The sequence below is a fragment of the Typha angustifolia genome, chromosome 12 (assembly GCF_048772165.1).
Source record: "Typha angustifolia cultivar Huaian chromosome 12, ASM4877216v1, whole genome shotgun sequence".
In the NCBI taxonomy this organism is placed as follows: domain Eukaryota; kingdom Viridiplantae; phylum Streptophyta; class Magnoliopsida; order Poales; family Typhaceae; genus Typha; species Typha angustifolia.
The window spans coordinates 560835-581334 of record NC_133250.1 but is presented as its reverse complement, the minus strand read 5'-3'; the positions used below and the strand labels follow the sequence as shown (position 1 = coordinate 581334).

The 20500-nt window shown below is 39.0% G+C and overlaps 2 protein-coding genes across 6 annotated transcripts in view; both read right to left on the bottom strand.

Moving 5' to 3' along the window:
- Positions 1–5103: 5103 nt before the first annotated feature.
- On the bottom strand, positions 5104–10686 carry LOC140771847 (uncharacterized). 3 transcript variants are annotated; one of them, XM_073113612.1, is made up of 5 exons: positions 9233–10686; positions 7366–7444; positions 6090–6263; positions 5774–5998; positions 5104–5229 (listed from the first exon to the last, which is right to left on the bottom strand). In XM_073113612.1, exon 1 carries the CDS (start codon positions 10521–10523, stop codon positions 9348–9350), a length of 1176 nt encoding a protein of 391 aa, XP_072969713.1. In that variant the 5' UTR covers positions 10524–10686; the 3' UTR covers positions 5104–5229; positions 5774–5998; positions 6090–6263; positions 7366–7444; positions 9233–9347. The 3 variants fall into 3 exon arrangements, with proteins under 3 accessions (XP_072969713.1, XP_072969714.1, XP_072969712.1); XM_073113613.1 differs by having other exon boundaries at positions 5774–5905; XM_073113611.1 differs by lacking the exons at positions 5104–5229; positions 5774–5998; positions 6090–6263 and having other exon boundaries at positions 7158–7444.
- Positions 10687–11429: 743 nt separating this feature from the next.
- LOC140772621 (serine/threonine-protein kinase STY8-like) overlaps positions 11430–20500 on the bottom strand; it is a 28916-nt gene continuing 19845 nt past the window's right edge. The window contains exons 10-15 of one of the 3 annotated variants that reach the window (XM_073114776.1): positions 16684–16859; positions 15953–16048; positions 13314–13415; positions 13174–13224; positions 12141–12281; positions 11430–11997 (exon numbers count right to left, since the gene is read on the bottom strand). In XM_073114776.1, the coding sequence (XP_072970877.1) occupies positions 11956–11997; positions 12141–12281; positions 13174–13224; positions 13314–13415; positions 15953–16048; positions 16684–16859 (608 nt within the window). In that variant the 3' untranslated portion in view covers positions 11430–11955. The remainder of the gene's footprint in view (positions 11998–12140; positions 12282–13173; positions 13225–13313; positions 13416–15952; positions 16049–16683; positions 16860–20500) is intronic. The other 2 variants (XM_073114777.1, XM_073114778.1) reach the window with 2 other exon arrangements.

Here is a 20500-nt window from a genome sequence, read left to right as displayed (position 1 = left end):
ATTAGGTTGCCAACCTCTCTTCTCTCATTAAAGGAAATTAAAATTCTCTTAACCTTAAAACCAAGCAAATTAATTTGGGATTTAGGTTTAATAAAGACGGACGTTAGTTGGCAAAGACTCAATCATGACAGTGGGGTTGCAAAGATGAGGAAAGAAAGAAGAAAAAACAAAAGAGTAATAAAGGAGTGGAAGATGATTGTATTCTGTACATGGAATCCAGAAGAGTTGCTTGGCTTTTTTGACCACTACTTCAATCCCAAGGCCTTTAATAATTGTTATTAAATGGTAGATAGAAATCTGAGCCCAATCTGCAAAGCTTTTTGCATAACTGGGTGGGGGGCAAACTAATAAATGGAAGAAGCGTAGATGCTGGCGGATAAAAAGGAAACAGAGGTATATGATATGATGAAGACTCTTTTTGCAAACATGGGATAGATAATTGTAAGCTAAACTCAAACTCCGCTAGAATTAGCTGAGAATGTGCTAATAAAGTGATAGAAAAGACCCAAAGAATAAACTATTTGGATAAATTATTATTTGAGTTACTAATATAGATTTAACCAGCAAGTAAAAGAATCTTCAGGATGTCTATTGTGATTAATAACCCTACCTTTCTCTATCTTATATATATATATATATATATATTTTTTTTTTTTTTTAATCTCCTTTATTGTTCCTTTTAATGGTCTTAAATCTTTTGGCAGGAAAGGAAAAAAAGAAAAAAGAAAAAGAAAAGAAGCAAAGCAAAGCAAAAGGGGATTCGTGCCACAAGATTTGACTTCTTCTGCTCGATCAAAAGGAGAGAATTATTTTTAGAAGGGAAGGAAGGAAAAGAAAAGGAGAGAAAGAAAACAAGGAGGTCGTTTTCTAATTCCAACGCGGAGATGAATCACAAGTCAACCATGGGGAAATCGAAGTGACCACGTAAACCGAGAAATCTAGGCTCAAGGGTTGACTAGGGTTGTTTGTTTCAGACCTTGGGATTGGTGATGGATAGAGTTATGGTATCCAGGTAGCGTTGGAGTTTTAAATGAAAAATTGATGATGATGATATTAAGGGAGTTGGGATTAGGAGTTCATGTGCATGGCTTTATATAAAGTCTATGAATTTTGATGATAGAAAGTGAGTGGAGAAGTAGAAAGATGGTGATAGAGGAGAAAATGGACAGGATGAATACTAATATATATAAAAGAAAGGGAAGGTGATTGAGAAATAATTTACGTTTTGATTTTATTGCCTCAAAAAATGAAGAATATCTCGTACATTCAAACCTAAATTGCCCCTAGTTATTTATCAAAAGTAAGTAGGGCATGTTGATCTATATAGAAGTACTATTGTAATTTAACTCTGTCTATATAGTAATTCTTTGTTAACTAGACTTAACGTTGGGGTTGTTTTGGGACAATAAAAACAAACAACATTTAGGTGTCAAAAGGTAAATAAGAATTCAATTTAATGATAATAAAAGACATTAATCTAATGGTTGAGAGGTCATTCTATGGATTCACTTATACTAGAGGGCAAAATTTAGTGATATTTTATAATAAAAAAAATACTATATGCTGCGTATGATTTAAATTTGTTGTGCTTGTTTCTTTTTTAAATGGCCGAACTATATTGTCTACAAGCTCATTGTTTATAAAAAAAAAGACTTAATTATATTTTGCATTTATATATTTTAATCTGGTATCACTTTGGCTCCTTATATTATTATAGCTTACAAATCGCCTCTTAGACTTTTGAAAACCCTTGGACGCCATTAAAGGGTATCATAAAATTACCTCTCTATTCCTCTATAATTGGAGGGACCACCTCCACCACCTCCTCCTCCTCTGGCTCTAAACCCTCCTCCATGACCATCACCCACCACTAACACCACCTCCAACACCATCACGAGAAAACAGCCGGCCCACTACAACGATCAGGTCCACATAGAAAGGTTACGAGAAATTAAAAGCCGAGGTTTATATATGCAAGTGTAAACTAGAACTAGAAGAGAATATATATATATATATATTATAAGAAAAGAAAGAATAATTTTGATCATTTAAATATTGGGAAAGGATAGTTGCAGTTGGAGTTTTTAACATCATGCTAAAATCCAACGAGGAGGTTTCAATGCAAATATGAAGCCTAGGTTAACCCAATAATAACCCAACGGCCGATCTCCAGAAGAGGACTAGTTCTCCTGAAATTTTGCTCTCTGGACATTGGCCCATCATTTTGCCCTGCATGTAATTCTTTTCAATGTGTACACACAGCTGCAATATAAAGCATACAATTTAAGTAGGCAACTCAAATTTATGGAGCAAAAGTAGTTATTTATAGAGCAATCTTTTTACAATAACAAGATTACCCTCATATCATTTGATTTGATGGAGTGAATCTAAAAGATGGAGAGTACCTGGCAACAGTAATCCTTGCTTGATATATAATATATCAAATTAGAGCTTTAGATATAGGCAGGAGCGAAAAGGATATCAAATAATAGATTGAACCATTAGGCAGAGCCAATATTCCAAGGCACTCAATCAAAGCCCAAATCATTTCTCCAAAGCTAATACATCAGTTCCCTCAATGTTCTAAAAGCGTCCTAAAAGGCAATTAGCTAAAACAATCAGTGTAATAATATAATCCAATCCACACTATGGTCCTCAATTTCTTCAAAGGTGGTGGGAAAGGAGGGGCATGTTTTCTTCACCTAGTAAGAGATATTCCCTAAGACATGAGGGAATAACCCTAGCAGAGGAAAGAAGGAAACATAAACAAATAAACAAATATTACACACTACACAGATTCGTGTAAAAGTGGAGAGGATGAGGACATCAATAGATTTTCCAACCTTGTGTGAATCTTAGTGAAATGTCGGCCCCACATCCCATAATCGACAGGATTCTACGACGACTTTTTTAACCCCTCCATCACGAGGTGGTCTATGGCAAAATCCATATCAGGTCACGATCCGGTTGAGTGGGTAGAGGGTGGAGCAGATTTAATTATCAGGTGGTAATAATAATGATAATAATCAACATTACTGAAGTAGAATGAGGTATCAACAAAAAAAAGAAGAAAAAATGTAAGATTTCTCTCTGTAACAATCTTGCAATATCTTCAGACAATTGTTAATGGATGATCCCTGGAAGAGCTAGAGTAACTAATAATAATACAACTAATACTTATAGCTAATGGGATCATGCTCAGTTTGTTAAATGAGCTCATATTGCACTGAGGGTTTCCGAGTTTGAATCCCAACGACACCAACTTAATTGAGAGACTATTAAGTTGGCACTTCTCAAAATATATAATAATACCACTAATAATAACAGAAAAGGATAGAAATCAACAGATCATTAGTTAAAATTTGGAAACCTATAGCATAGTTAAGCCATAGATTGCATGCATCTATCTCGCAAATACCAATTTCAACAAGGATTTGTTTGCAACTGAGGAGAAGATCTGGTCCCTTCTATATAAATTTGTGTGTACTATTCATTCATTCCAAGCCCGTGAAGTCAGTCCTCCTCACGGATGAGGTAACAATCCACTTATCCTGAATAATGGAACACTTACTTTGCATTTTACCAACAAATATATGGGACCAAATTTATTGGCTATTTGTGGTCTCCAAGAAGTCCAAAACTATACTATGGTACGAAATCTCTGATTGGTCTCACCCAATTCTCTTCTAACTAAATAGAAAATTGAGAAGAGGTAATACCAGGTCTACTTTCCTTTAATCCCCCCTACATCTTAGGCCTATATAAAGGGAGAAATGGATGGCATTTGAGAAAAACCCATCCAAATCTCCTCTTCACCTTATAGAATGGGTGCAAATAGGGGCTTGAGGGCCATTGCCCTATGCTTGGCTCTCATGGCAATGTTCTCATCCTCCTCTTGCACTGCCTCCTCACCCTACAACACCTATCCAAAGCCAACCCCATCAACACACCCTCCAATTGCAGCCCCTCCGCTCCCCATCCACCACCATGGCCACCACCATCACCAACCAAAACACCCCAGTCCCACCATACCGCCAGCCCAACCACCATCCTACCACTCACCACCCCACCAACATATAGCACCTCCATCTTATCACTTGACACCACCGCCTCACGGCTATTCTAAGTACCCTCCCCCATCACATATGTCATCTCCATATCCAGGACAACCATCTCCCCCTCACCATGCAAACTTGCCGCCTTCCCCACCTAGTCATAGCACATGCACTCCACCTCACCATGCAAACTCGTCACCTCCCCCCCCTAGTCACAATACATACACTCCACCTCACCATGCAAACTCATCGCCGCCTCCGCCGCCTAGTCACAATAACTACACCCCACCTCACCGTGCAAACTCATCGCCGCCTCCGCCACCTAGTCATAATAACTACACTCCACCTCACCGTGCTAACTCGCCGCCTCCGCCGCCTAGTCATAATAACAACACTCCACCTCACCGTGCAAACTCATCACCGCCTCCGCCGCCGCCTAGTCATAATAATCACACTCCACCTCACCGTGCAAAATCGCCGCCTCCGCCACCTAGTCATAATAACTACACTCCACCTCACTGTGCAAACTCGCCGCTGCCGCCTAGTCATAATAACTACACTCCACCTCACCCTGCAAACTCATCACCGCCGCCACCGCCGCCTAGTCATAATAACCACACTCCACCTCACCGTGCAAAATCGTCGCCTCCGCCACCTAGTCATAATAACTACACTCCACCTCACCGTGCAAAATCGCCGCCGCCGCCTAGTCATAATAACTACACTCCACCTCACCCTGCAAACTCATCACCGCCACCACCGCCGCCTAGTCATAATAACCACACTCCACCTCACCGTGCAAAATCGCCGCCTCCGCCACCTAGTCATAATAACTACACTCCACCTCACCGTGCAAACCCGCCGCCGCCGCCGCCTAGTCATAATAACTACACTCCACCTCACCCTGCAAACTCATCACCACCACCGCCACCGCCACCGTGTCACAATACCTACACACCACCGCCACCAATTCAGCACTCGAAGCATCCACCACCACCTCCTCCTCCAGTCAAAAAGCCACCACCCCCAACCACATATCATAATAAACCTCCCCCACCCCCTCATGACCACAAGGCTTCTCCACCACCACAACCAGTTTATGCAGTGCCGCCAGCAATCCCACACTCTCACTCACCACATCATCTCCTCCCGCCTCCACCCTACAGTTGATGGCCTGCATACAAGAAGAATAGTAGTTTGTAAGTAGAGTCCTTATTGCTGTCTATTGATGGTTTTAATCTATGAACAAGAATTAGGCCTAAATAGATAAGTCTTGAATGTGAGCGGTTGAATGTTGTAGCCTTCAAATGAGAGTGTCATTATCCATCACATTGTTATCCTACTTCTGTAATAAAAGACATTTAGTAATTCACCATAAATGATATATTTATCATTAACAACATAAGTAGAGGCAATATTTGCATATATTATTAATAGAGAATTATAGATAACATAGGAACGAAAATACATGGAAGAAACAATTGAGGATCTCAGACTATATAATAGGGAACAGTAGCTACCATCAAAGCAATCTTTTATGTAATAAATATCTTGGTACAAATCTATCTTTGGCAAAAATATGATAACACCCAAAAAAGGAACCTAATTCTGAGATGGAAGTCTTGTGGACTATCAATAAAAGAAATCAAATACATTAAAGGAAGAGAGATATAGTAGTTTTAAATTAAATTAGATGCCAATGTTGGGAAGTAACCTACCTCAGGTTAAGAGTTAATAGGCACCACACTGTTGTACTTCAGTTTTCCACCTTCATACTGTTGTACATATGGTTTAATCAGACACCAGAGCACAAATTGTTACTGGTAACATTGGGAACCCCTGTTCAAATCCTGACAGTTGACTGAGCTCAGTTCAATTGGCTTTTGGTATTAGAAATTTCCCAATCACTTAATCTAACTGTTTGTCAACTGACAACTTTTCCACTGTAAGATAGTGTTCAATTGAATACAATCATGAGAAATTTCCAAAACAATCACAGTAGAACATCAAGGGAAAAGATTGAGAAACTCTTACCAGAATATATGGCATGATATTAGCATAACTATTGTTTGAAGTTCATCCTCTCCACCATGCTGAAGTCTAAAATCTCTAGATCATTTGTAGCTTCAACAGAAAAACCTATTCTCCTTGTGAATAGTCAGCAAAACTTGGTTAAGTTCTGTTCAAACAGCAACCTTCACTTTTGTCCTGAGCCAGAAAATTAACAAACAATTTAGAACTGGAATGAGAAAAGAATAAAAGGCAGTTCTGCTTAAGGTTTTACCCCTCTCATGACAAGTCTCTAACTCTCTATCTTGCCATAACTGAAATCCTGGATATGAGAAGGATAAAAACAATAGCAGCAATCTGTTGGCCTGAAGTGAATTGATTCAAGAGATGGAGAATATGCCCATCCATTTCTGAAGACAAGAAACTTTTGGTAGATCTTTCAAAAGTCATCTAGCTAAATTTGTTGCAGATCAATCCCATCTTTTATTAGAAACAGCATAAGAGTGGACTTTTTCCCAGAATAAGTACAGACATCTTATCCAAAGAATTTTTTTTACCTTACTGATAAAACTGTTGCTAACTCCGGTGCTTAAGGTTGCTCAACTAACACCTCTTTCCTTTATGTGATAAAAGACTAAAAGCAGTTGAGTTATTTCGAGGAAAGCAAATATTATTTTGTATCACAAACTAGCTATCTGATTTTATATCTAGATCCAACACTAGCATCAGTGAAGCATCATCTTACAAGTAAAGTGCAATTTTACTGATAGATCCCTGCTCTTGGAACTAATTAATCTCATTTATAAACAACTTACTGCGAGATAGTCCACAGTACAATTGAGCGAACCAATATATATCTGTTACTTACTCCAAACTCCAAATATAGTGGAAAATTTCGTACGTTAATTTATACGCTTCGCATCCAGTAGGCATAGAAAACTTCCATCAGCATAAAAATAATTCCAATGGTTGGAAGACCAACAGAACAGTGTGAATGAGTATCAGATTTTCCCTTGCCATTTGTAAAAGAATTGATGCACCTAGCTCAAACTAAAGTATGCTAAAGTAACATGGCGGTGCCAGAACCAATGATTAAAAAGAAGAAAACGATCAAATGGTGTACAATACCCAGCAACCTTTCAACCAACTAGTAAAAGTAGAATTGTGGATGTAACATCAAAGTTTAAAAGGACTCTATCATTAAGTAATCACAAGTAAGAATTCTGGGTTAAGTCCCCTCATATTTTTCGAGAGCCTCTAGCTCATAAAATAAAACACAGAAGATCCAAACAAGTAATACCACTATTACTGGATCTGGAACAATCAATCTTGAATCCATTCACTCCTTGCTCTCTGAAAAAATGTTTTTGCCAGACACCCTGTAAAGAAAAAAGAAAAAAAAAATTATAATAATAATAGTAATAATAATAATAATTATTATTATTATAATAAAGCTATCAGATTGCGAAGCAAATGAAGATATATTGCCAGAAAAATTTGAATAACTAAATAAAATAAACAAAGGCAACCTGAATAGTCCAGGCACAGTGAATAAAGCCAGAGAATCAAGATAACTAAAGGTTAAAAGAGGAAACAATGCTGCTGTTAAAGAAGAAGAGGATCTTACAAACATCTATAATCTGCAAAAAACCCGTAAGTTAATAAGACTGGAAAAACTCTAGCACATGATATTTCGCTATGGGAAGTGTGTGAGTACTCGACAATCAAAATCAACAGAACACTTCTCCTTTCGAAGAACTGCCGGTATATTGAACTCAACCAACTAACGCTGCTATGCTACCAACCTACCAATGAGGCAATGTTTAAAAGCATTTTAGTTGATTTTCCAAAAATTCTTTTTTAAGGAAGTGAACCACCTCTGAAGAACTTTAAACATCTTTCTAAACAGGAAGATGAATATTAAGTGACTCCAATATCATATCTGTCGAAGTTATATCTGTAAGCACTTAGGTATGACATATCCCACTAAGTCATTTATTCCTCAGATACTTGTTCAGCAATGAACATGACCATCAACTCTTTTTTCGGGATGAGAGCGGTATTTGTTTACTTCACTATTAACATCATACCATTAAACAACTTCAGCATATCATGTGGAAATGATATCCGAGAAGGAGGTGGTGGGTATTATTCAGCAAACAACACAATAATGTGAATTGAAATTGAAGATTCATGACCACATCTGCCATTCCGAATCTGAGTGTAAAAAGAGGCGGAGAAAATGCCTAGAAAGGCATCATTTTATTTCGCACCAATGTTTTAACTCAATAAAAATAGTAGGTCATAAAAAGTGTGCAGGATTTGCCAAAAAGGGCAGTATAGTGTAATAATGCATGATGACACCACCAAGGTGGAGTCTCGTAAGGAAAAAATGTATGCAGCCTTTAGCTTGTTGTTGGAGTTTGTTTTGTTATTTTAGCATACACCACAAAGTGCACTGTAAATAGCTCAACATTCTGAACAACAGTTTTGGCACAGAGGAGGTCAAAAGTTTGTGTAGTTCATACACAGTATGCAGTACATGTGCAGGTACATATAGATGAACAACTAGGGGAGAGCAAGAAATAGAGGAGACCATCACCTATCAGAACTCAATTTAAATATAGGAATATATGAACAAAGAAGAAAGCAGAAGGGCAGTTGCCCAACAATATGCTGGCCAAGAATGCAGCATATCCAGAATCTAAATTAATAAAGTGTTATATTATCAAAAATGAAAGAACATGGGAGCAGCAGATGGCCAAGGATAAGTTTTATAAGAATTGGGCAATGAAGAATAAGGTTAATATGACAAAATGCATATACTTCCTATTTAAAAAGCAACCGTGCCTAAATGATACTAGTTACAATGGAGAAGATCAGATTTCAAGATAGAAGGGAGAGTATCTTCTATCATTTTTTCCATTCCGTTTAATTGACTTATGGTATGACAAAAGGTTCTATTCTCTCCTCTTAATATGAGCAATATTTTCATTTCCAAAATTAGCATAAGAAAAACCATTCTCACTCTCAGATATTTCTACACACATGCATGCAAGGTACAACAACTCAAGTCTGATAGTTTTATATCATATGAAAGCATAGTAACAGGAATTATAGTACTAAATGAGATGCACCATAACAGTACAGATTTCAATCTTCCCTACCTTTCCCTTCCCGATCCGAATCTTGGTAATCTTCTCCCAAATGAAGAATAAAACAAGGGAGCTGTAGTGAAGTGACCAGCATGAAGAGGTTTCAGTGACCCAACATCTCATCTAATTACACAGGACAAGGCATGTTGTCATTCGTATCAACCATTCCTTTTACAGTCGGGTTCCTCTTGCTGTATTTCTTCAAATATCGATCAGGCGGACTACTCTGTTTATCCAATTTAGAGGCTCGCCGTCTCACATGCCCTACACACTCCAGTGCAAGAACGATTCCATTTGGATCACCAAACTTTTCAGAATTGAACGGAAGTCTCCTCCTTCGCTCCACCTTCGGAGGCGGCATAACCATAGGAGGTCTACCCATCTCCTTCCTCAGCTCATCTTTCTTCCCACTAGAACAAGAATGAGAAGACGGATCCTTCCCAAAGTCACTCTCTTCAACGGTGTCAAACGAGGACTTATTCTCAACACAAAACTCAACTTTTTCGCAAACCTTACGAGCTTTTTTATTGTCCCCTGGACCGGGAGAGCCCAAACTCCTCGAAATCCTCTGCGACCCATTCATCGCCAGATGCAACTGAAGCGCCAATTCCTCATCAGCAACCACGGGATCAACCTCTTGACCCCGCTCTGTCGACAAAGCCCCCTCCTCTCCCACAACTACCGCGCCCAGTGCACCCCTCGCCCGCTCAGTGGCAGACCTCGCCACCACCGCCTTCTTCATTGCATTCTCCCTTGCCGTCGCAGCCAACTCTGCCTTCTTCTCTGCGGCGGAGCTCGCCTCCCTGACCAACTCCTCCAGTGAATTGTTCTTGGCCAAGAAATTGGGGATAGGGCAGCAGTCAATGCAGGTGAAGGAATTGGGATCGATCTGCGACGGCAAGAGATAACGCTGCTCGCGGGGGACGCAGCGAAGGTGGACGCGGCGGGAGCAGCGGAGGCAGCGGGCGGAAGAGGCGGTGGGATCGGATTCGAGGCAGTAGGAGCAGAGCTTAGCGGATCGAATCTTGGAGAGGCAATCTTTGCAGAGGAGAAGGATGCGCCATAGGGAATTGAGGGCCCGGACTCGATTCTTCTCGGGGCGGAGGCCGCAGCAGTGACAGATGGAGAGGTCGGGGAGGTCGCGGGTCTTCTTTGGGAGGGGAAGAGATGTGGGAGAGGTGGGAATTCGTTTCCCATGGGATATAATAGGAGGTGGTGGTGGAGGTGGAGGAGGAGGAGGAGGAGAGATTGGGAGTTTGGCTCTCGCTTCTCCTTGCTCTACTACCTTGATCTCTTCCACCATGAAGAGGGATGTGTTGGGATTAGGGTTTGGGTTTTTGTTTTTGAGAAGATTCGTCACCCTTCTCTCCGGAATGGAGAGGGAGAGGAGTCTAGGGTTGGAATTAGGATTAGGGTTAGGGTTAGGGTTACAGGAGGACGATCTGAATAAAAGAAGAAAAGTTAATATCTCTTCTTTTCTCATTTTATCCTTCAAGAGGGAGTTGGTAAGTTTCAGGGTAGTTGGTTCATCTTGGTAGGTAAAATTTTTGGAAACTGCTTTTGATCCTGTCAGTAAATTTGGTGCTGTATTTGTCTGTTTGCTGTCGGTTTTGGAAAGTAAGTCTTCAACCAATAATGATGAAGATTAGTTTCTCTCAAAATAAATAAATAATAATAATAATGATCAAGATTAGAACAACGAAAGGGGAGATGAGACATCATGCAAATAGAATAGTTCAAGTATTTGGAAAACATTTCTAATAATTACCGTAATTATCATTTAGAAATTTATAAGTTGTAATGCTTGCTATGTTGTCTCCACCTCTAGAGGGCTCGGAGACTAAGGAGAATGGTGGAATTTGCCTAGATTTATTCTTCATAAAAATCAAAAGGAAAGAAAGAGGTGTTCCAACTCTATTGAGAGCTTCCATTTATACAAACATGTAGATGAACTCCTTGTAAGTAACCTAAGTATTGACATAAAATCAGTTTCATACGGAGTAAAGCTAGCTCTAGAAACAAGAAAAAAAGTTCTCATCCTCCTCGCAAACGAAGCCTTTCATCAGATAAAGCATAGAGAATTCAGGCATCAGATTCACAACAGTGTGATAATAAAACAGATCAACAACATTTACAGGCCTTTTGCAGTGCCACCAAATGATGTTCAATGAAACTAGATCGAATCGAAACCAGTGTGTTAACACGATCAGTATATAAATGAAGCATTTACAATTTAGTGATAAAGGAGGGAAAACTAGAAAGGAAAATTTCAGCATAACCTGGCAAATTTCCACAAAGTCCAGATCGACCTATTAGACTTACAATTGGAAGAGTATTCACGGATATCAAAGTAAATCAATTAGCATATCAGTTTATATACAGTTTCTATTTGTACAGCAAGCGTGGGTCTTTTGAGAAAACAAAAAAAAGAAAGGGTTAAAAAAGATACAATCCCCGACTGGTGAGAGATGCAAAGAATATTGGCAGCAGCCACCAGCAAAAGACACTTAGGCCCAAGAACCAGTGGCTAGGCTGAATGTTGATTTCTTCTGTGTTTGAAAAAAGGGGGAAAAAAGCAGAAGGAATTGCATACAAGTACACCAGAAGAGGAAAAATTGGAAGAAACGAGGAGGTACTACAGTAGCACATTCTACCCGCTGGAGGCATCTGACTCAAAACTTTGTTTCTGTATCACAGCAAATGTATACTCACAATAGTCGTTTCTTTAACCCCTTTCACAGGTCGTCCTCTTTCCGTTGGCTTGTTTCCCCAAATCCCTGTAATAAATGACAAAAGGTCACAAACCAGTTCTGAAGAACATCATTTGGTTCGAAACTTCAGTGATAACTGAATATCAGAATTACAACACAAGTAAATGCTGATTATAGTGGTCCTAAGAAAGATATTATTAGTGTACTACCTGAACTTGCTTCAAAAGTTCCTCCAGTTCAACTGTTATCTCTGAGAAGGAAGGGCGCATAGCAGGAACTGTATCCCAGCATCTCTGCATCAATTCTAGTAACTTTGGATCTGTATCCTCCGGCAGTTCTGGACGCATTCCCTAGTAAACAGAATTAATAAAAATGAGACAGTTAAGCACATTCAGACATGTTCCATTTTGTTAGACCTTTTTCTGTGAATGACTAGAACCAAAGACATTCTTTCCATATCGGCATTTTAAAGGAGAAATAAAATTGGCATTATAGTAGGTAGAATGCATAAGTTTTGATACACACTGTCATCTCCTAATGAAATGTGGCAACTGATGTTTTAGATACCATCAACGGATCAAAGGACTCATAGGTTCATAGCACATTTAATGTACATGGTAATTCAATAAGCAATTATTGAATGGTTGATGATTCTGCAGAAATGTTTAAAACTCAGATATGAGGTGGTGTCTAACTGAGAACATATTTAATTGAGGAAGAGCACAAATGAAAGGTTGCAATTATTAGGGCAATAGTAAATGCCAAGAGTTTTAGGAACAAAGATGCCCTAGATTTTTTTCTCCAATGATTGTTCCAAATACTTACCTATGTCTTCACAAGAATGATAGAAGTTACAATCAGAATGAGTTTTGTGGCTTTGTTGTTTAATAATTCCAGGTCCCAAGAAAATCACTTTCATGTAGCAGCAAGTAAATCACGGTGACTACTAAAATCCAGGATGTTCAAGCATGATGATATCGAAAGAAGGCAATGGCAATGGCAATGAAAGGGAGAATTCTTTGTATCCCCAAGCTTCTCTGCCTTCTTCGGGAAGAGAGCTTGTGCATACACTCAAATTTAGAGGTCAAAAAGTGGATTTGGAATAGCAAAATTCCATAATTCTAACCAATACTCTGCTTCATTCTTCTTATAAAGACACTGCAACTCACTAGCAGAAAACATTGTCAAGTGCTATCCACTCAATTGTAAATGGAAAAGGTTTTTTTTATATGATGCAAACACCTGTCTCACTCTATAGGCCGCTTGCAGGGGTGTCATAGTATTATATGGGATCTGCATTACACCAACATGAAGAGTTAATAGTCAAATAATATTACTGCTGAATCATGAGATGTTTTGAATATTTCATCATTATGTCAGACCTCAGCACAGCTTAAGAGTACCTTGGCTGTTACAAGCTCCCAAAGTACAATAGCAAAACTGAATACATCGGCCTTATGATCATAAGGTTGATGATTTAGAACCTAAAAGGAAGTAGAAGAATAAGCACATTCACCAGAAGTTTGGCATGGAATAGCAAGAAGTCAGTCAAACTCGATGTTGAATAATGAAACAGAAATGAAGGCAGAGTACCAATCTCATACTAATTTAAAAGTAAACAAGAAATTGCGGCAGGTAAGATATATGTATATAGAGGCAATCAAAAGTGTCTTTATTAACAGCAGTTATAATGTCTATTGTCAACTGAGGACTTCTCCAATAAAAATGCTGCAAATCTGCAAGTTTTTTTCCTATTTGCCTCTCTCTGCCTAGATAGAGTCAAGTACTTGAATCACTTGACCAACAAAAGGAAAGAAACACATCAAGTGCTTGACCCAAGAGAAAAGACAGACTAATGCTTTATGCTTAAGCAATCTCCAAAAATTTGTCTTGCATGGTGTATCCATTTAAAAAATATAAGAGGTAATTCCGGTCATCATTTTTCACATATATTCTTTGAACTTTTATTTTGAGTTTAGAGGTCCTATAATTTTTTTTTCTTCAAGGAGATATATGTGGATATTTTTCTTAATTTAATAGATGTATGTAGGTAATAAAAAAGTTCAGAAAATGTATATGAAAAACAATAATTAGTTTAGAGGGTTTAATGGGAATTATCTCAAAATATAAAGTCTATCGCCTAGCTCTGATTATTGTAATGATTTCAATTAAATCCTATCCTTAACTGGAAAATAACAAGCAACAGGAAAATGGTATTTGCTAGTTACATCCATCAGATAGAAACCAAATTAAGGTGGTTATCAAACAAGATTGAGAGCAACTTGTTGCACCTAAATAGTAATATCAGAACCTTACAATGTCAAGTGGACATGGCACAGGAAAACACATTTGAGTTTGGATTTGCATATATATAATTATATGCTCTTCAATCTTAGAATCTCTATCAGTCAATCGTATATACTTTTACCTCTTTCCTACTCCCTCCTACTCTCCCTCTACTGTAAAGATATAAAAGATCTCAGTTCTTGTAGTTACGGATTGTCATGCAAGAGGTAACATGTGTAATACCAAGCTGGTGTGTTGCTAGCAGCCTAGCATATTGGATGGCCTCAATATGCCCAAAAACCAATCCTTTATACTTTTTGAGGGACTTAGAGAAGGTTTTACGAACTAAATTGAAGCTTTGTCACTGGTGTAATGCAAGCAATTTCTCACAGAAAGTGGTAGATCTGCTTGGATCATAGACTAATTAGTTTCTAATTTTATGACTCACCACCAAAATATTTTGGTGCAAATACTTGGGGAAAACCAAAATTTCTTTTGATTGCTAAAATCTGAATTATATATAGATCAACAATTAAAAGGCAAAGGATGTCAAAAGGGATGAAAGAACCCAAAATCAGGTGTCTTTGAAGTAAGATATACTCGATACTGAATTGCTTTGTCGGTACTTCATTGGCACGATATACATATTGACCCATCTTGACGTTCTGACTAGCAGGATAAAATGCTTGCACTTTCAATTTACACCAAATGGAAAATTTGTGGCATTTATCAATGTCCTGTTTTCTCTCTCTAGTAAAGTGCATAAAATAGTCCACTGGTTCTTACACTTTGAATTTTCCCTACTTCTTAAACCCAATTTTCACCAATCAAAAAATTGGTGCTATATGGCAACATCCAGTTGTGGATATTTGCAACTAAAGTCACTAAACTAACTGTAGGAATTAGAAATTATTCTATCTTATTCATGGTTTGTCATGTTGAGGTGCCATCAGCATCCCATTTTTGTGCTCTTTAGTGATCCACTTAAGCAGATTGTCCTTTCCTGCAGGGTCAGCTAGGATTTCACTTCTCTTCAACGAGGATGGCCAACCATTCTTAGTTCAGGTGACAAGGAAATCTTTATATTATCTGTTGGATATTTGATAAGATTAGATCACGATAATCGAGTCAGTTAGGTTGAGTCTAATTAGTTGATTTCACTCATTAATTTTAAATTTGAATTAAAGCAGATAATACGCACATGTATGCACAGTAGGTTGAATTAGATCTGACCTGTTATATCTCTATTCTTATGAATATAAGTGGTCATTGTTTATTTGAATTATGATAAAATTAGAAAATAATTATTTATTTAGGTTAATTTTGTTATCTTGTTTTCACCTTTAATTTTTTAGGAGTAGATCTAATCTAGAAACTCTAATTTTATTTTTGAACCCTAGTCATCATCTACCTCCACGAGACACCAACTTATACAACCAATCTCCACTACCTCAATGCCGTCCACTACCCGCCAACGATCGCCGCGATGTCACTATTTCTCTGCCCAGTTTCGACCTATCTCCACTGTTTCCTTCATAACTTTTCACCCCGACCTCAAAATCACTTCACTCCAAAACCGTTAGACTAATGAGGCTAGCACCTATATAAACAAAATGATCTTCATGGGACTATAGACCCTTATTAAATGAGTACAACATGAACTTACTTCTTTTATATAGATTACCTACAGTATCTATGATTGAAAATTTATTAGTAGTATAGTAAGAAGCAACACCTCAGGAGCCATCCATCTGTATGTTCCTGTTTCTGCTGTCATAACTCCTCCTTGATCTTGAAACCGAGCGACACCAAAGTCTGCCACTTTAACAACCTAAAATAGACAAGAAAAGCATAATGCATTTGTCATTTCAAATTTCAATAGGGGGTTGAAACAGAAGGTTCTCGAATAATGCTTTCTTGTATCGTCTATCATACATAAAACTATAAGCTCTCAAGAACATGTTTACTGTTTTATCATATGATTGCTTGGAGTATGTGCTAAGAAGATCTCTTTCAATATATCCAATCACAGAGAAATTGCATGATTGTCTTGAATCCATCAATCCATTTTATTAAATTGCAGTTTCACAGTAACATCATCATCCTCTAAGCTTCTACTCAACAAAATAGTTGTGAGGAGATATCCTGGATATTCCGCTAGGTAATAGTAGCCAAATGAGAAAGATTAACAATTTGACAAAGGATCCCATCTTCCTCCCAAGGCACAAAAGTGAAAAGTCCCACCTCATATATGACTTTACTCTTTAGTGTTTAATCTTAATGCTCAATGAGCTTGCTCTAAATATTGGTCCCAGATGTTCTCCAAATCCTGTACCGCAATTATAGATATCTCATGCTACTAAAAAATATCAAGTAAATTTATGCATACTATCATCATGTCAAGCTAATATATTTTAGCGTATAGCAGAATTAATCATCCAAGATTCCAAATAGCAATGGACATACATGATCCTCATTCATCAGCAGGTTAGCGGTCTTTAAATCCCTATGGATAATGTTGTTTTGATGCAAATAGTCCATTCCTCTGCTGATATCAAGTGAAATTTTCAGCAAAAGAGGAAGCTCCAACCCATTATGTCTCCCGTGCAAGAAATTGTAGAGGCTTCCTCTAGCCATGTACTCTGTAAGAAATTCCAATAAGTTACCAAGTCAACAACAACAATTACTTCACCATAATAACCAGCCATGATCTGATAAAAGCACAGAAAAGCATAGGAAAGCAAAATTTATCATCACAGAAATTTTCCAGATAATTGTCTTGCATGAAAAAAAATTAATTTCCAACCATGGCTTGTTTCATTTTGGACAGAATCAGCAACAGAAATCTTCTAATACAGGGAAAATGAATGCCCCCCTTAAATAGGGAGAAAAAAGACGAAGAGGAGGAAAATGATGAGAATGAGTTGAGAAGCAATGAAGAAGCATATTATCAGAGCAACACCTTTCTTTCCTCTACAAAGAAACCATGTTAGCTTTCATATGGAAATGAAAATAATTGTAATAAAAAAAGGATTAATTACATTTACACCCCTTGAACAATACCCGATTTTCACGGGGACAACCCAAAACTTTTTAAGGTTACAATGTCCCCCATAAATTTTAGGGCAAAATGAAATGCCTAAAGCAATGATAAAATATCTAATGACAATTATATCTCTAATAAGTAAACAAACTTATCCATTTAGCTAGCAAAATTAAATGAAATTAGGAAATTATAATTAGACCTCATTGTTCCTCCTCTCGAACCCACTCAAACCAGAACCCCTCTTCGCACCGTCAGAGAAGGCCTACGCTCCAACATACCGCCGAATTCTACTAGGTGCCTCCCTATGGCCTCGAGCCGCTGGTCCAGTCCGCCTTTCCCCATCTTTGGTTTAAGTTCTACCACTTCAACTCGAACTGGGTATGAGACCTCATCTCCATCTCGATTCGATCAGCAGTCGTGCTACTTCAATATGGGGGTGATGGTGGTGATTGTTCGGGTACACCCACTAGATCGAGCAGTGGATGGAGATCCAGAAAGCTGACCATATCTACGAGATGGGCTCACAGCTGCTGTTCCTACTCGTGTTCGCCGAACACGTGGCACCCATCAAGCATAGGTGGAACTAGCGTGGCGGCAATGGCCTACGATGCTGCCGCCCTCCGATGCAACCACCGAGCCAAAACCAACTTCTCTATCTCCCCCAACTTTGTAGTTGCCCCATCGCTCGACCTCCAGCTCCGCCACAGGGCGACAAAAAGATTTGGTTTCCGGATCGGAGAAGTAGACAGCTAATCGCCATAGCCGGCTGGGGATGGATGAGCCTATAAGGTTACCGTCATGGCCAGTCTTGTTGGAGCCACACCATCCTCCTTGGCTGTTGTAGGTGGAAGCTCCTCCTTAAGGCCGACAAAGGGATCCACCGCGGCTGCCCCCTTGAGATTGGTGCAACCACCGATGTTGATGATGGTGAGGCCAGGAAAGGAGGAGATGGAGAATATGGGGGGAGAAGTCAGTGATAGTGAGGGGGAGGAAATGGTGATGGTGAGCAACGATTGAAGATGATAATAAAAAAAATTAAGATGATATTAATAATATATATCTTTTTATCCTAATTTAATTAAAGGGTCAAATAAAATTAAAGCTCCCTCCAACGAGGGCATCTAGGTTATTTTGGATTTATTATGTTTGATATCACTGCCACGTAAGCTAACTCACCTAATTTTTTTGACGGTACTTTAACAGAAGAGTCACACTGAAATTTTCCCAAAATTTAGAGAGGATATTGTAACCTTAAAAAGTTTAAGGGGTCCCTGTGAAAATCGGGTATAGTTCAGGGGGTGTAGATATAATTAACCCTAACGAATTACAATGTAAGTACTTTAATACTCATTGTCAAATCCTATGCATCTTCTTATTTAATTTTATATTTCGAATGTATCATACTTTAATTAAAATAACATCCACTTTCATCATCAGACACAACATCCAAAAAAGATGAAAAGCTAACCATTATAATGATGACACAATTAGTCGAGGAGATTTTATCTGTTCTTAGTATATAGAGTCATGTTGCGGTTCGTGATTATGATACAAATTGGACTTGACTAACCTGACTTGAACTAGACCATTTTTGTTTTTTGAAAAATAAGGATTTCTGGCTAGGGCATTCGAATGCCTTCATAGCGTTTGCACTTATAGAAACACTATTAGCCGTTCAAACAACTTTGCGAGGCCATTCGAACTCTTGATGGTAGGCCTCATCAACAAGCCCGGTTTGAAGACGATGATGATGACGATCCCTAGATTGAGAGAGATGATGAGGATGATCGAGGAGCTGAAAGAGGACGTCCGAGGAATCATCTATGGCTAGAGGAGCACCCACCTCCGATTATGGTTGAATCAAGATTCGACCCCAATTGCGATACTGACATCCATGAGTGCACGATTCGGTTAGAGTTTCCTAAATTTCAAGGTGGAGATCTGGTTGACTGACTCTATCATACCAAACAATTCTTCGTCTTTCGAGGCACGGATAAGGACCAAAAGGTTCTCCTCACATCATTTCACCTCAAGGATGCAGCGTTACGGTGATTTCAGTCGATTACTACTCATAGGTTGATCGAAATGTGGGCGGAGTTTCATCATTTGGTCTACAAAAGACTTTCATGCCATTTTGATGAAAATGGTCCAAAAGACGAAAGTGAGCTTATCAAGAGAAATTTGAGCGAGTGTCCAGTCGATGCACACCACCATGGTGAGATATTCAGCTCAAATCCACCTTTATTGTCAGCTTGCGGGAGGACACTCAAGCCGATGTTCGAGCATAACGACCTATGGATTTAGGGCAAGCCATAGAGGATGCTCTACTTATGGAGGATAAACATCAAGCACTTAGAAAGCATTCGAGGCAACCATGGAGCACAAGGCACAACCGAAACCAACACATGCACCTGGCAGCTCGACTTAACTGCCGTGGGCTCATACAAGTGCAACGGGACAATGATCCCACTTCGTACTTTCACTAATGTGAAGACAGCTCCTAGGTGGAGGAGCAAAGGGTCAAAAGGTTGTTCTTCAAGTGCGACGAGAAGTTCACCTCAAGGCACCGCTGCACACAACAAACCAATTCAGTGATGCTTATCGATGGCGAGGCTGAGAAGGATGTACATGAGGACGAGGTCGCTGTTGGTGATGAGCATAAGGATGACCCTGAAGAGACACATGAGTCAGGTATAGCTGATGATTTGGCTCATGCCTTATAGGAGTTTTCGGTCCTCTTTGAGGAGCCGAAAGGATTACAACCAGCGCGTCAAGCGGACCACCGCATAGAAATCATGACGAGCGTTAGACCAGTGAACATGAGGACTTACCACTACCCTCACATTCAGGAGATCTCTAGAATGGTGACCGAGATGATGAACCAAGGGATCATACAGCCCAGTCGAAGTACATATTTTTCATTTGTGCTACTAGGAAGGAAAAAGGATAGGAGTTGGTCATTTTGTGTGAACTACTGAGCGTTGAACTCCATCACTATCAAGGATCGGTATCCCATTTCGGTCATTGAGGAGTTTTGGGCGAGTTGGCGAGCGCCTTCTTCTTCGGCAAACTAAATTTAAGAGTCAGATACCACCAGATCCAAGCGCATCCCAATGATATACACAAAACGACATTCCAGACTCATGATGACCACTATGAGTTTTGAGTTATACCGTATGCATTGACGACATCTCAAGGCTTGATAAACGATATCTTACGTCCCTTGCTTTGTCGATA